The sequence below is a fragment of the Bidens hawaiensis genome, unplaced genomic scaffold, assembly GCF_021521415.1.
Source record: "Bidens hawaiensis isolate Kalapana, Puna unplaced genomic scaffold, B.hawaiensis_p1.1 tig00035432_1, whole genome shotgun sequence".
In the NCBI taxonomy this organism is placed as follows: domain Eukaryota; kingdom Viridiplantae; phylum Streptophyta; class Magnoliopsida; order Asterales; family Asteraceae; genus Bidens; species Bidens hawaiensis.
This window is the reverse complement of record NW_027496153.1, coordinates 93,678-108,085: the sequence shown is the minus strand read 5'-3', so window position 1 is coordinate 108,085 and position 14,408 is coordinate 93,678. Positions and strand designations below refer to the sequence as shown.

Sequence of the window (14,408 nt, the reverse complement as noted above, 5' to 3'; positions counted from 1 at the left end):
ATTGGGGGGTGAACCCACATTTTTAAGCCTCTTGGGCGTCACCGGGTTGAGAAGGGGGGGGGGGGGGGGCTTGGGAAAGAGCTGTGCTTTGATGATGGTTAATGAGTGAAGTAGGAGGTGAACGGCGCCCCATCCTTACTTACAACACTTAGTCTTAAAAACTTAGTTCTTTTATTCTTTATTTCTTTGTGGTTCGATGTAACTTAGTCTTAAAAATTAAGTTCTTTTATTCTTTATTTCGTTCGATATAGACATCCACCAAGACGGACTCTATATGGGCTTTGAGTTTTAGGGGGTAGTTTCATGGTAGTGCAATAACTTAACTAAATCTAGAAATCTTTAAAAACCACTAAAATTACGTAACTAAATTTAGACATTTTATGGGTCTAGTGTATTCACGTGATCTTTCTATATATCCGTCTCTATAACTTAACTAAATAATACATTTATTTTTAAATTTTATATTTAAAAAACCGTTAAAATCTCACCTCTTATATGTATGCATATTTAGTTATAAGACCATGTGTAGTGGTCTTGGAGCATAACGCCCCCACCTCATATACTATCAGTTGAAAGAATTTTTTGTCCGAAAAGGGGTACTTCACACATAGCGACTAAACCCGATTTGCCCCAAAAAAAACCCATAGCACCCTACACCCCCCCGGGAGGGTGGGGGGGGGGGGTGCTATGGGGCACTTTGAGCCCATGAAGGTGCCCACAACGTTGGATCTAAGACTATCTTCAACGCTACATCCACCTTAATTGTCACATCATCTACCGCATTATATTTTTACAAATCCTTAAAAACCTCAATTTCATCTCTGACTCTACAAATATTCTTACCCTTTTGATTTCCATCTCATCACCTACTCATTACACACAATATATAAATAATTTTTTTAACTTTAGGCCCACATTTTCACATGAATAAATACAAGCACATGCCCTTGTATAAGAGCACTTTACCTAAGGATGGCAACCTCCGAGGGTAAGGACGTCCAAAGGTCTCCAAGTATTATCTCCTAAGTGCCCATTAAAGATAGTCTAATACTTTTATTAGTTTTTCTTTTTTTTTCCTCCTCACACACATTCGTAAAAAGAAAATATTATATATAATAAACTAGTTTTTATCCCCCGTATTACGGGGTTGTTTAATATGATTTGTTTCTAATATTTATTTATTTTTTGAATTTCTATTTTTTTATTGTATGAAAGTTAATAATATACTTATGGTTTGATTATAAATTGTTTCACAAATAAATGAGATTTTATAACCCGGTTTAAAAGTTATATGGGTTTGATGAGACCTAAGACTCGTTTACTTTTTTTACTATAAAATTGGTTTTTTAATTATAAATAATATATATCTTTTTCTTAAATAAATCAGATATTAGTTTTTAGTATATCTCTACTTTATAGGATTTTATATCAAATATTTGGTGAGATTAGTTTTTAATTTAATGAGATGCTATAATCCGTTTAAAAAAATATGAGTTTGATGAGACCCATACCCATGAATTCGGGTAAAATGCATGAGAAGTCTCCATTTAAAAATCAAACAAATCTGGTGACTCCAAAAAAGGGGGAGCGACCACATCGTGACACATATGATTTTTAAGGTTTCTGTCACAGCCCCAGACCCCTATACCCCGAGAGGGAAGCCGTGAACATTGATTGGTGGTATCGGTGTTAATTATTTTGCAACAGAAAGTTTCATCAGAACCGTAGTTAGGAAAAATGATCAGAGTTATAAAAAAACACCACGATTGTCATAATAAACTGGGAATTTAATCCTATATCCTATTTTATAGGATTTTCACATGAATAATTTGGTGAGAATAATTTTTAATTTAATGAGATGTTATAACCCGTTAAGGAATATCTGGATTTGGTAAGACACATACCCGTGAATTCGGGTCAAATGCATGGGAAACCTCCATTTAAAAATTAAACAAATCTGGTGACTCGAAAAAAAGGGGGAACGACCACATCGCAACACGTAGGATTTTTATGGTTTCGTTTATATATATTACTAGTTTTTATCCCACGTATTACGGGGGCTATTTTACATTACTCGTTTTTAATATTTATGTACTTTTTTAGGTTTAATTTTATTTATTGTAATGAAATTTATAATATACTTAGAGTTTGATGATAAAAAGGTTTCACAAATAACTAAGATGTTATAATCCGGTTTAAAAGTTATCTGTGTTTGTAAGACCCAAAACCCGCTTATTTTTTTTACTATAAAATTGTTTCTTAATTATAAATATTATTTTTTTTTTAAATTATATAATAATTTTTAGTATATCCTATTTTATAGGATTTTCACATTAATAATTTAGTGAGAATAATTTTTAATTTAGTGAGATGTTATAACCTGTTTAAGGAATATTTGGATTTGGTAAGACCCATACCCGTGAATTCGGGTCAAATGCATGAGAAACCTCCATTTAAAAATCAAGTAAATCTGATGACTCCAAAAAAGGGGGAGCGACCACATCGCGGCACGTAGGATTTTTATGTTTTCGTTTATATAAAAGCTATATGGTTTTGATGAGACCCAAGACACGTTTATTTTTTTACTATAAAATTGGTTTTTTAATTATAAATAATATTTATGAAAGTTAATAATATACTTATAGTTTGATGAGACCTAAGACCCGTTTATTTTTTTACTATCAAATTGGTTTTTTAATTTAATCAATCTATATATCTTTTTTAAAATAAATAAGATATTAACTTTTATTATATCCTATTTTATAGGATTTTTACATCAATAATTTGGTGAGAATAATTTTTAATTTAATGAGATGTTATAACCCGTTTAAGGAATATATGCGTTTGGTAGACCCATACCCATGAATTCGGGTCAAATGCATGAGAAGCCTCCATTTAAAAATCAAGCAAATCTGGTGACTCAAAAAAAAAGATAGCAACCACATCGCGACACGTAAGATTTGATGTCTTCATTTATATATATTATAGATAGATAGATAGATAGATAGAGAGATAATTATAGATGATAAAGAGTGGAACCTTATATTTGGGGCTTTACTATTCTTCTCCCATTAAATTTGGAGACGAGGAACAGTAATAGTGGTAAAAAAAATCGTGATTTTTATTAAAACTTAAAAATTAGGACATATGCAAGGATGCTCTTAAGACACCCAAATTATATGGCTCAATATTCTTTATGTATAGTTAATGCTTGTATCCAATGTTACAACACTAAACTTTTGTTAGAGCAGCTAGCGAAACCACCTCAAGATGCGTTGGTGGTTCTGAGTGTGAGACCAGACAACCCTATTATTTATCGCTTGATTCTATTTCATTTATCCTCATCTCTCGTCTCACACCGTCATTGTTTTTATGCCACATCTTCATTTCTTCCTTTAAAAAACTGCCTCACGTCCGGTGGCGAAGCTTGGATGAGAACGTCGAGGAGCCGAATTCAAAATGTATAAGTTTATTTCTTGGTTTTTGCATTGGAAACATGTCACGGGTTCTGACTTCGCTTTCCCACCACGTCTCATATAGTACTGGAATGGTTTTGGCCCCCCTTAATTGGTGGACCGCCCCTAACATTAATCATATCGAACTGAATCATGCTCACCCCTAGACTATATGGCCCTCCTGATTTATATAATTAATATCATATCTACAGAAAATCCTGTACAACATAACTACGGAATATGTAACTTTATGTGAGTGATTTTAGATATGTTTGATTGGCAAGATATGGTGACGGAAACCACTCAACCAAATGATTTGGACACTTCTAAAAGCCACTATAATTTCCAGCTTCATTCTTCTTCTCGATAACGACATAAAGATGACACGATAGTTCTAAAATATAAGTTTAATTAACCAATGGATTAAGTTATTAAACTTGGATTAGCCAATGTGGTAGGTACAGAAAATATGCTCTTTTTTTTTCTACTTCTATTGGTCCTAACTTATCTCATGTAAAGATCATAATTTATTAGGTCAAGTGAGTACCCAAATTTTTAATATGTAATTTATAATATTAAAAGCCGAGTTATTATGTAAGTTTTTGCATAATGACTCTTGTAAGTAACAAATGTACCTAGTAAATTTCACTAATAACAACACAATTGTAAGGTCTAAAGAGGGTGTGGTGGTGAAAACCATACATATATCTCAGTGATGATAGACATATTGCTTCCGTAAATACCCTCAGGTTCAAAATTTATTTACTTTTTTTTTCTAAAGTACGGTATATAACCCTAGAAAAGGATAACAAAATGAAAAGAAATGGATACAATACTTAGCTTTTATGTATATAACCCTATAAAAGGATAACAAAATGGTAAACCGAAGATGTAACAAATGTTTTAGAGAATTAGAGCTGACAATCATACACGAGTGCTAATAATGCAGGATGCAAGGTACTAACATACAATGATAACGGATGATATTTACGAATACAAGAGCAAACAGATACGTACAAGGAGCACTAACCCCTATCCGAAAATCTATACCAAAAATAAAAGATGTCTAAAGCAAACAAAAGTGTAAGAAAAGCTATGCCTCAAAAACAAATCTAAGGCCAATCTTAGTAGTGTCTAATAACTCCTATCCCGATTATGTTCTCCGTAAAAAGTTTGTGTAATGGAAATGATAGAAGACATATAATTGTTGGACTGGTAACGTCTCTTTTCATCGAAACGACTCGTATTAAAATCACATATTCCTCAGTTTTAGAAAAATCTAAACATGATTACCTCAAATAAACTTCTAGACCCATTACTGTTCTTAATATTTATCAATATATATAAAATTAACCCCATTGAATAAACTATGTAAATACATTTAATCATTGTTTATTAAGTTGGGTAGTCATGCCTCCCACTATATATATCTAATACTATATAATCCCCAAATAAGACTTTAAAAGTGTTAGGTTTAAGGGAAGAAAAGGATTGTAAGTGCGTGACTACTATGCAATGCATAACATATAGTTTAATTAGCACTAATTCAATGTATTAGTTGCTTATGATGATTATGTAGCACACCCTCTTTCCGGTTTCTTTTTTCTAATTCATACCTATATTGTCTTAATTTTAAGTAGATATACATCGTGTCTTTAAACATGTCTTAAACAGGCCTTGTCGTGTAACATGTAAATTGTAATCATTTCTTATCTTGTCGTGTTTATCATATCATGTAATGTCTGGTGCACAATTATGTGGAATGTGGGTAGTGGTTAAGATTGATTCAATACAAAACACGGTGTAGTTTGTATATTTCTTTGGGGATTTCCTGAAAAAATCGTCGAGACTTCCTTTGATTTCTTATAAAAGATATTCAATCTTTCTTTGGCGTGTCCTTTATATGTCTCATTGGTTATGTACTTATGTCAGCCCTACGACCTCGAACACTTTTTAGCTAAGTAGGTCATATTTGGGTCGACCTGATGGGTGTATGAGTTGACACGATTAACATCTATATTTATTTATGAGAAAATTCCAATTTGACTCCCTGAAATATATCGTCGGGAGACAGAATAGCCCCTGAAAACTAATTTGCGCATTTTGGACGTCTGTGATATTTGGGCGGGGCAATATGTGCCCTTCCGTCAGTTGACCAAGCGTTGACATGTTAAAAAATGTTGAAATTACGTTTTTACCCTTAACCCTTTAACTCATTTTAAAAACCCATGTGGCTACAACCACCACCACCACCGGCGGCTGTCGGCGTTGGGTCACAATGGGTTCCAGTGCAGTACCCGGCAGCGGCTATGGTTATGCAACATCCCATGATGACACCATCTTCTGGACATTATCCGATGGCTCCACACCACCACCTTCCTCATCTGGTGCCGCCGGTGGTGGTGGTGGGTCCGGTGAGAACTGGGCTGTTTGGGTTGGTGACCTTCATAATTGGATGGATGAAGATTACCTTTGTAGCTGTCGTGACTTTGATGATCGAAAAAACAAGATGGTCGAAATCCATGGCGGTGGTGGCTGTCGTGGCGACGGCGTGGTGCCGGAGGTTAGGGGTTTTGATCGGAATGATTTATGGGTGCGGTGGTTGAATTATTGAAGCGATTGGTGGTGGGATTTGAGAGATTTGAGGGTTTGAGTGATGAAATCTAGGGTTTGAGGATTTGAGAGATTTGATTACTTGTTATGAAATTGATGATGAAGATGATGATGTTAAGAGGGATTACTCGGTGGTGGGTTTGGGGATGTGAGGTTGATGATGATGAAGATGAGATGATGTTGTTGTTGATGTTATGAAGATGTTGATGAAGCTGCTGTTCTACGATTATTATTATTATTATTTATTATTATTATATTATTATATTATTATTATTATTAGAAGATTACTAAAATACCATTAATATGTTGGTATTATTACTAAAATACCAACAGTCAACTGACGGTTGGAGTCAGAAGAACCCGCCGGAGAAATACAGGTGCACAACATGCGGAAATTAGTTTTCAGGGGCTATTCCATCTCCCGACAATATATTTCAGGGAGTTAAATTGGAATTTTCTCTTTATTTATTAAAGTATTTTACGCCATAACATAAACTAGTCGGGTATTTTATGTTATAATTTAGTATTTCAAAGAGGATTCAACATCAAGTTTTATAATTTACAGTATTGTTGTGTAAAAATAATAAATAACATAAAAATATCGGGTTACACTAGTGTTCATGTCAACGTGTAAATTTCTGTATCATATTTGTGTTCGTTTCTATGACATGATTTGGGATCCTTTTTCTTATTCAGGTATGTATCAAATTTTTGGGTTTGTGCCGGATTTAACCTACCGATCAATGAGCAAACTCATTTAGCAATCGTATATCTATGGTATATGTATTTTGAACTAGTTATACATAAACCAAAAACAAATCACAACCCATGTATTCTCTATCAACATTTTTTTTGTGAATCAATTAGTGAGATGTTTCCTAGATATCATATGGTTTCACTATTTTGTATCTCTACATCTCTTCTCGACGATATAATAATTAGCTTCACAATAAGCACACGTTTATTTAAGCTAATAAATGAAATGTGTCAAAGGGTGTGATCTAACCAATGTTTTCATAACCGAATCAAACAGTTAATCATACGAGTTACTGGATCATCGGTTTAACCAGTCGAACCGGCTGAACAAATTCGGTCTCAAAATTGCGATTAGGATTGATAGAACTTTAAAGAAACACAAAACCTAAAGATTTTTTAATATTCTATAGATTACTGGATCAACCACAAACCAGTTATCCTGTCTGACAGTGAGACCACTTCAAACGGACCAAATCCTGGTCGGACCAACGGGACCAATCTGGTCTCTAAAGCATTGGACTCACGGTATTAAAGAGTTACATAAGACTTTCTTTTAAGGGGGTTCAAGTCTCGCCCTCAAAAAAATGTAGTACGTAAAAATCGAAATATATTAAGGAGTGGGTGTTGTAATCTATATGGAATGTATCATCTTTTTTTTAACAGCGAAACATATCATCTAGTTAATTAGTAAACAAATGTATTTACACTTTTATCTAGAGCATCTTTAATGTTAAAACTACAACCTTCCAAACTCACCATCCATATCAACACTTACTTATTTAATATAAACCATAATACTTTTAATATTCTTTCTAGATTTTGTATATTTAAATAGTAGTATATATTTAGCAAATTGGATTTTAATATTATCAGCTTTGTGCGGTTAACCGATAATAATTCTAAATGAGAATAATTTGCTGGAGGCCCACCTTTTATTTTTTTTCCTCATTGGACCTACGTTAAAAAAACGTAATTACATTAAGTTTTATTCGAATTTCAAGCTTGTGTTTTAGGGCTTTTGACAGGAAAGAGGATAAAAGTCGATTGACGCAATACGTGTCTCTAAACGAAGTTTCAAACGACTTGATTTTTGTTAATTGGAAGTTCAGCACCTGCATCGAAGCACTAATTCATCGTTTGTAACACCATTTAAATGTAAGTTTTACATCAATCGACTTGCATCCTCATTCGATCAAAAGCATTAATGCATTAGTTTGAAAATTTGGATAAAACTTAAAGCCGTTAAAATTTTTTGAACGAAGGTCTACTGAGAAAATAATTCTTAAAAGGTGAGACATTCAACAGGATTATTCTCAGCAGAAATTACTATCGGCCTAACAAAAATGTGTTCCTAATAAAATTTAATTAAAATTTCTTTAAATTAAAGATATTCAAAACAAACATTTAATTTAACAAGATATGTTAGAAGCTAAATCGAAAATTACATTTGATGATAATAAAAAACCTACATCATATTTAAAAACATACATTAAGGCGGGCAAGCGAAATCGAAAACACATTAAGCTAAATCGAAAAAACCTGCACAAACTATATAAAAAAACATACATCAAATAAAAAAAACACATTTAAAGATGGGCAAGCGAATCAAACGAGCAATTCTAATCCGCTGACGCTTGTCTCCCCATGGATTATGAAATCTTAAACGTCATTCAAGGTCGCTGTTATACTCCTCTAGTGGATCATCTCTCCAGGATCATTGACGTATTTGTCCTCTAACTTAGGGACATGCTCGTCTTCGGCCAAGGGAATGTGCACTTCCCCAGCTTCTTGAAGTTAATTAAAAATATGATCAAAGGCCCATTTCTCCGTCTTAATTAGTCCACGTTACTGTTTTTTATCAACGGAAGGTGATGGTTTTGGAGTGTGTACGACTTCAACAACGGGATGCGGCGGGTTTAGAGGACGTATCCGCAAGGTGGCGAGTTAGCAGGGCGTACACGTACAACTGGATGTCTCCCGTTTGCAAGACGTAAATGATCGAAAACAGGAAAAGGATATCCTACACTCATATTAGACATCGAGTGTGTATAGTTTAAGTTTGAGATGAAATCGTTTGAACGAGAGTGAGGTGTTGTTTTTTCTAGAAAATGTCTTCGCGGCCTATTTTGTTCGCGCCTCACAGACCACGCGCAGACATTGCCATCTGCAAACTATTTGTTTTCTCAAAGAAGTTTCATTAAAAAACGTCTGCGTAAGCTCTTCTTGGTGCGAACTTGGACCAACACTTCTGAGATCTTTAAGATCTGCAGAAGGTTAAAACACTACACCATACCAACACACAATGTCCACCACCACCATCCACCGTTCGCCACCCCAACCATCCACCACCCACCACCACTCACTACAAGAAATTTCATCTGATATGACGAACCCGTCGTTGCTATAGATCATCTATAGCGGCGACTTGTTGTTGCTATAGGGCTTAACAAAAATTTTCCACGGCTTAGCATATAGCTAAAGGCTATGGTGACGACAAGTCGTCGCTATAGATGGTGAAATCTTCGTCATATCAGACAGAATTTCTTGTAGTGACTGTCCACCACCACCGTCTGCCTTCTACCACCACCACTGTCCACCACTACCATTATCACAATCTAGCCCACCACCATCCATTACCACAGTTCGTACACCACCACCAGTTTATTTTAACAATTTATAGATGTTAAAAAACAAACAGTCTTCTTAATGCAGAGGTTTTGTCCACCTCTTCTTCTGCAAATGTTTGCAGATATGACGCGCAGACTACAAACATTTTACATTTTCAAAAACAAACAGCACCTAAGGTTTCAAGTTTAAAAATTTTTATTAACTTAAAAAAACCATATAGCCCGGCTATTTGTTTTAAAGTTAAATATCATAGTCGCTACATTGGGACCCACCTCACTCGTCCTTCATTTGTTCAGTTATACAAACCCATGTTGCAGACTTCAGCCCCACAATGAACCCATGTCCGTCCCGGCCCCTCTTGTCTGGCCCTACCACCTCTTCCATACCTTAGGAATTGTTGTCCGCATTTCATTATAGGTGCCCTAAAATTTTAAACCAATCTGCCACTAACGTTTGTGTTTGGTTGCCATTTCGCCATTGTTAAAACCAAAGCACATGAGAATAGTCTTTTAACACTTGGTATTAAAGTTATAAAAAAAAACACGTGAGTTTATGACCTATTCACCTCAATTCATTTTTTTAGAACAGTGACTTTTTTGTATTTAGGATACCGTATTTTTTAAATTTGGAGAGCCTCGTTGCTCACTTTGGCATGAAAACCAAATACTAGATCATATATTCAAACACTTTCCCGGCACAAATCCAATAACCAAAAACAAACAGCACCACAAATTGAAGCAACCGGAAAGTGTTGCTGCAATATTTTCAAAATAATTTATGCTTAAATCTGAGATGGGTAACTGACGGAAGTGTACGTCGCAAATGGACTTCGTAGGCAGAAGACCGAAAAGTCTGGGCGAGAATTTTATTTGAAATCTCTTCCTCAAATTAACGATGAATTATCAACGAGTCTTCCATTGGCAAATAATTTCTATGGACTACGACCATATCCGAAGCTCCAAACCTATCCATGTTGGGTGTTTGTCGTGGATATATTATTTTTCCCCCGGATTACGTATTCGTTGATAATCTGTCGGTAATTAGCGAGGATTACTAATGGTTTTTTTTCAACTTTATTTTCTTTTGGTTTGTTATTTGATGGAGATGTCTTGATTTTCTCTTCATCAATATGTTGGGATAATTAAAAATATGATTGGAAATTTAGTAGTACAATATATACGTACACAACTTGTAGTGTCATTGAATTGTAAGCATTTAAAAAATATGGGCAAAATTCCATTAGTCTTTCTTGGCATGCAATCACTCGGCAAACAAAAAGGTCCATGATGTGATCAAATCATGCAACTCACTAAAATCTGTGTACAACTCTTTTTTCACAAGTTACAAGTAAATTAATTCACACCCTAAAATAATTGAATTGTACAAAAATGAACACAAACCGGATCTCACTAAGAATGTTAGCTGTTTATACGACTACGAGTTAAGATACTCTTTCCATGTAGCGATCTCGTGTGCCACATCCAACATGGTCGGTCTAGTTGACGGGTTGTTTTGAGTACAAATCAACCCAAGTTCAACGAGCTCCAAAACAATGTCGTGCAATAGGTTACTATTGCACGATGTGGTATTAGTAGTAATGGTTGGATAGTTCTTAAGCGTCTCTTTTATTATCGGTTCAAGCTTGTGTGGATATTGGGTCTTTACCCAGTCATGCAAGCTTAAATTTTCATAACAAAATACATCCGTAGGCCGTTTTCTTGTGACCATTTCCAACAACAAAACCCCAAAACTGTAGACGTCTCCTTGTGATGATGCTCGTCTACCCATGCCGTATTCTGTATTTAAAAATATAAGTTGTTAGCGAAAATTATATAATTAGAAAATAAACTTAAAAGATTTATTCTTATTAAATATATCTATTATATGTATTGACTAATTTATAAGTAAATGTGTCAAAATTATCACCCATTAGTCGAGTTATGTGTTACTTACCAGGAGGAATGTAACCTATAGACCCGCAAAGCAAACCGTCTGTCGAGCTAACCGAAGGGGACCCACCGGCAGTCGGAATCTTCTCAACCTCCTCTTTCACCAATTTAGCAATACCAAAATCAGAAAGTACTGCATGCATATCATCATCAAGAAGAATATTGCTTGGTTTGAGATCACAATGAGCCACCTTAACAGGTGCATAGTGATGCAAATAAGCTAAACCTTCAGCCACATCGCTTAAAATGCGAACCAACCGAACCAAGTCGACACGGATCACCCCGTCACGTGGGTACAAATGATCCTCAAGGCTCCCGTTCTGCATTAATGGTAGAACGAGAGCCTTGAAGTCAGACCTGCTACAGATCGTGATGATCCGTATCAGGTTCCTATGCCGAATATTCTTCAATACTTCACATTCTTTATTAAAACTCGATGTGATTTCTTCGGCTTTCACGTAACTTATAACCTTGACTGCGATCTTTGTGTTGTCTTTGAGAATACCCTTGTAAACTTGCCCGAACCGGCCGGATCCTATCAAACTTGAGCTGTTGAATCCTCCTGTTGCTTCCATGAGTTCTTGATAAGAGATTTTCGGGTAGTTTTGTTCTTTTCTTTCGTCGTCTTCTTCATATACGCTTTTCCGGCTAAACATTTTTACAAACTTCCTCTTCGATTTCGACTTGAAAACAAATGGAACCAAAAACATGAAGAGAGTTGCCATAGCAAGTAAGGTAAGCAAAACCGGCAATGGAATCAAGTGTTTCTTCCGAATGTTTTTGCAGATTGACATCCCCGGGATCGAACTGCTACACAGTTTGGGATTCCCGAGGAAAGAATCAATCTGCAAAAAAGGAAACGATATGTTTCCGGAGAAATTATTAAAAGAAAAGTTAAGATGCTTTAACGTCGAAGATGTCTGGAAAGATTCCGAAATCTTTTCAGACAATCTATTTCTGGAAACATCTAATGTTTCCAGAAACGGCAGTTTTCCAACTGAACTTGGAAGTTGACCTTCCAGCGCGTTATCCGAGAGATTTAGGAGTTCCAGTGCAATGCAGCTTCCGAGTTGTGTCGGAATTACACCTGAAAAGTTGTTGGATGATAAATCCATGGCAATTACCATGCTCATCTTGCTGAGTTCCGAAGGTAACGGTCCGGTCAGGTGGTTATGTGAAATGTTTAAGTACAACTTCAAGGTGTTCAATCTTGCGAATTCGGTTGGAATCGAACCCGAAATTTGATTATATGAAAGATCAAGACTCTCCAGGTTTACACATTGTGCAAGGCTTGTTGGAATCATTCCATTGAGCTTGTTGTTATGAAGCAAGAGTTTCCGCAACTGAGAAAGGCTCGAAAACGTGTCGGGAATCGTGTTCGAAAGTCGGTTTATGGATAAATCAAGAAGACCCAACTTGGAAACATTCCCGAAACACAATGGTATTTCGCCCGAAAGCATGTTGTCCGTTATGTATAGCCGCTCGAGTCTCGCCATTTGGCATAGTTCCTTCGGGATCGTCCCGTAGAGAGAGTTGCTAGATAAGTTGAGCAGGGTGAGGTTCAAAAGATTACTGATATTGGGAGGTATCCCTCCCGATATCTGATTCTCATCCAGATGTAACTGGACCAGACTCTGTGAAATATTCCCGATAATATCAGGAATCTTTCCAGAGAGTCTGTTTCCAGCTAACTCGAGCTCTTGTAAATGTGGAGAGTTCGTTAAACCCGAAAAGAACCTCTCAAGTGGACCCGAAAACCGATTGTAAGACAAATAAACAAACTGCAAGTTTGACAAATTTTTAACAATCTCAAATGGTAATTCCCCTTCGAAAAAATTCGACTCGAAATCTAACCATTTAAGCTTTGAGGAATTAGCAAGTGCACGTGGTATCTGACCCGTAAGTTTATTTGACCAAACAAGTAGAAACCGTAGCTCTTTAGCGTCACATTCTTCATTCAACGGTATATTCCCGCTAATCAAGTTATTTGAAATATCAACATACTCCAAAGAAGACGACCCGTTACAAAAAAGTCCGGGTGGGATACCGCCTTCGAGCTTATTACTTCCCATATCAAGATATTGCAAACCCCGAAGAAACCCTAACTCGAACGGGATTCTCCCGCGTAAAAGATTGGACGATAAACTCAACTGTTTAAGTTTCGAAAGATACCCAATCTCTTTCGGAATGCCACCCTCGAAAAAATTTCTAGAAAGATCTAAGACCGTTAACCGGGTAAGTTTAGAAATAGCCGGAGATATTGAACCGTGGAGCGAGGCTCCACTAAGGTCTAACTCGAGAACAGAATCACCATTTTCATTACACGTGATTCCGGTCCAGTTACAGAAATGAACTTGTGAAGAGTTGTGCCAGTTTTCTAGTACGTTTCCAGGGTCAGAAGTGACCCTTGAAACAAACGTGAGGAGAGACGCTCGATCGTTAAAATTTTGAGCGTTTTCGTTTCCCAAGACAAATGAAAACAAAACTAGAAAGATAAAAAAGGAAATCATGTTGTTCTTTTGAGATTGATGAGAGAGATTAAAAAGATGAGGAAATAGGAAGGGAACAGGAGATTGTTATATATATAGGTCAAGTGGAATAAAGAATGTGATTATTGACTATTAATTAATCTTTGTTTGTGGCCTAACTACGGTGCTTAATATTTGGTAGCATTGATATTTGAAGGTCAATGAATGAGAGTTGGCCGCGTGGGAAAACCTGGTACGCTGTATCAGCCGTTATCAACTTATGTTTATGAGTGAAAGTAAACTAAAGAATTATAGTATATTAAATTAAGGTGGTCGGATAACAACTTGTTCGGATAGGTTAAGGTATGGCTGTAAGACCACCTGAAAGGACAACATTAGACAAAGATTGTATTTGCTATAGATGCGTAATTGTATAACTTAGGTTCGTCCTTTGAATTTTAGGGTCTTTTATCCATAGTTTTCATATTGCATTAATGCTTAGGTTCGTTCTATGAATTTTAAGGTCTTTTAAGTTTCAA

At 35.8% G+C, this 14,408-nt stretch overlaps 1 protein-coding gene across 1 annotated transcript; it reads right to left on the bottom strand.

The window, feature by feature from the left end:
* Positions 1–10,720: 10,720 nt before the first annotated feature.
* On the bottom strand, positions 10,721–14,337 carry LOC143587260 (putative leucine-rich repeat receptor-like serine/threonine-protein kinase At2g24130). The gene is made up of 2 exons (XM_077068600.1): positions 11,406–14,337; positions 10,721–11,248 (listed from the first exon to the last, which is right to left on the bottom strand). The coding sequence occupies exons 1-2, from the start codon at positions 13,909–13,911 to the stop codon at positions 10,887–10,889; spliced, it is 2,868 nt and encodes a 955-aa protein (XP_076924715.1). The 5' UTR covers positions 13,912–14,337; the 3' UTR covers positions 10,721–10,886.
* Between the last annotated feature and the right edge of the window lie 71 nt (positions 14,338–14,408).

Coding starts and splice junctions, on each gene's coding strand:
- LOC143587260 (XM_077068600.1), bottom strand. CDS start 13,911: ATGATTTCCTTTTTTATCTTTCTAGTTTTGTTTTCATTTGTCTTGGGA. Junction 11,249..11,405: donor TATAGGTTACATTCCTCCTG/GTAAGTAACACA, acceptor TTTTAAATACAG/AATACGGCATGGGTAGACGA.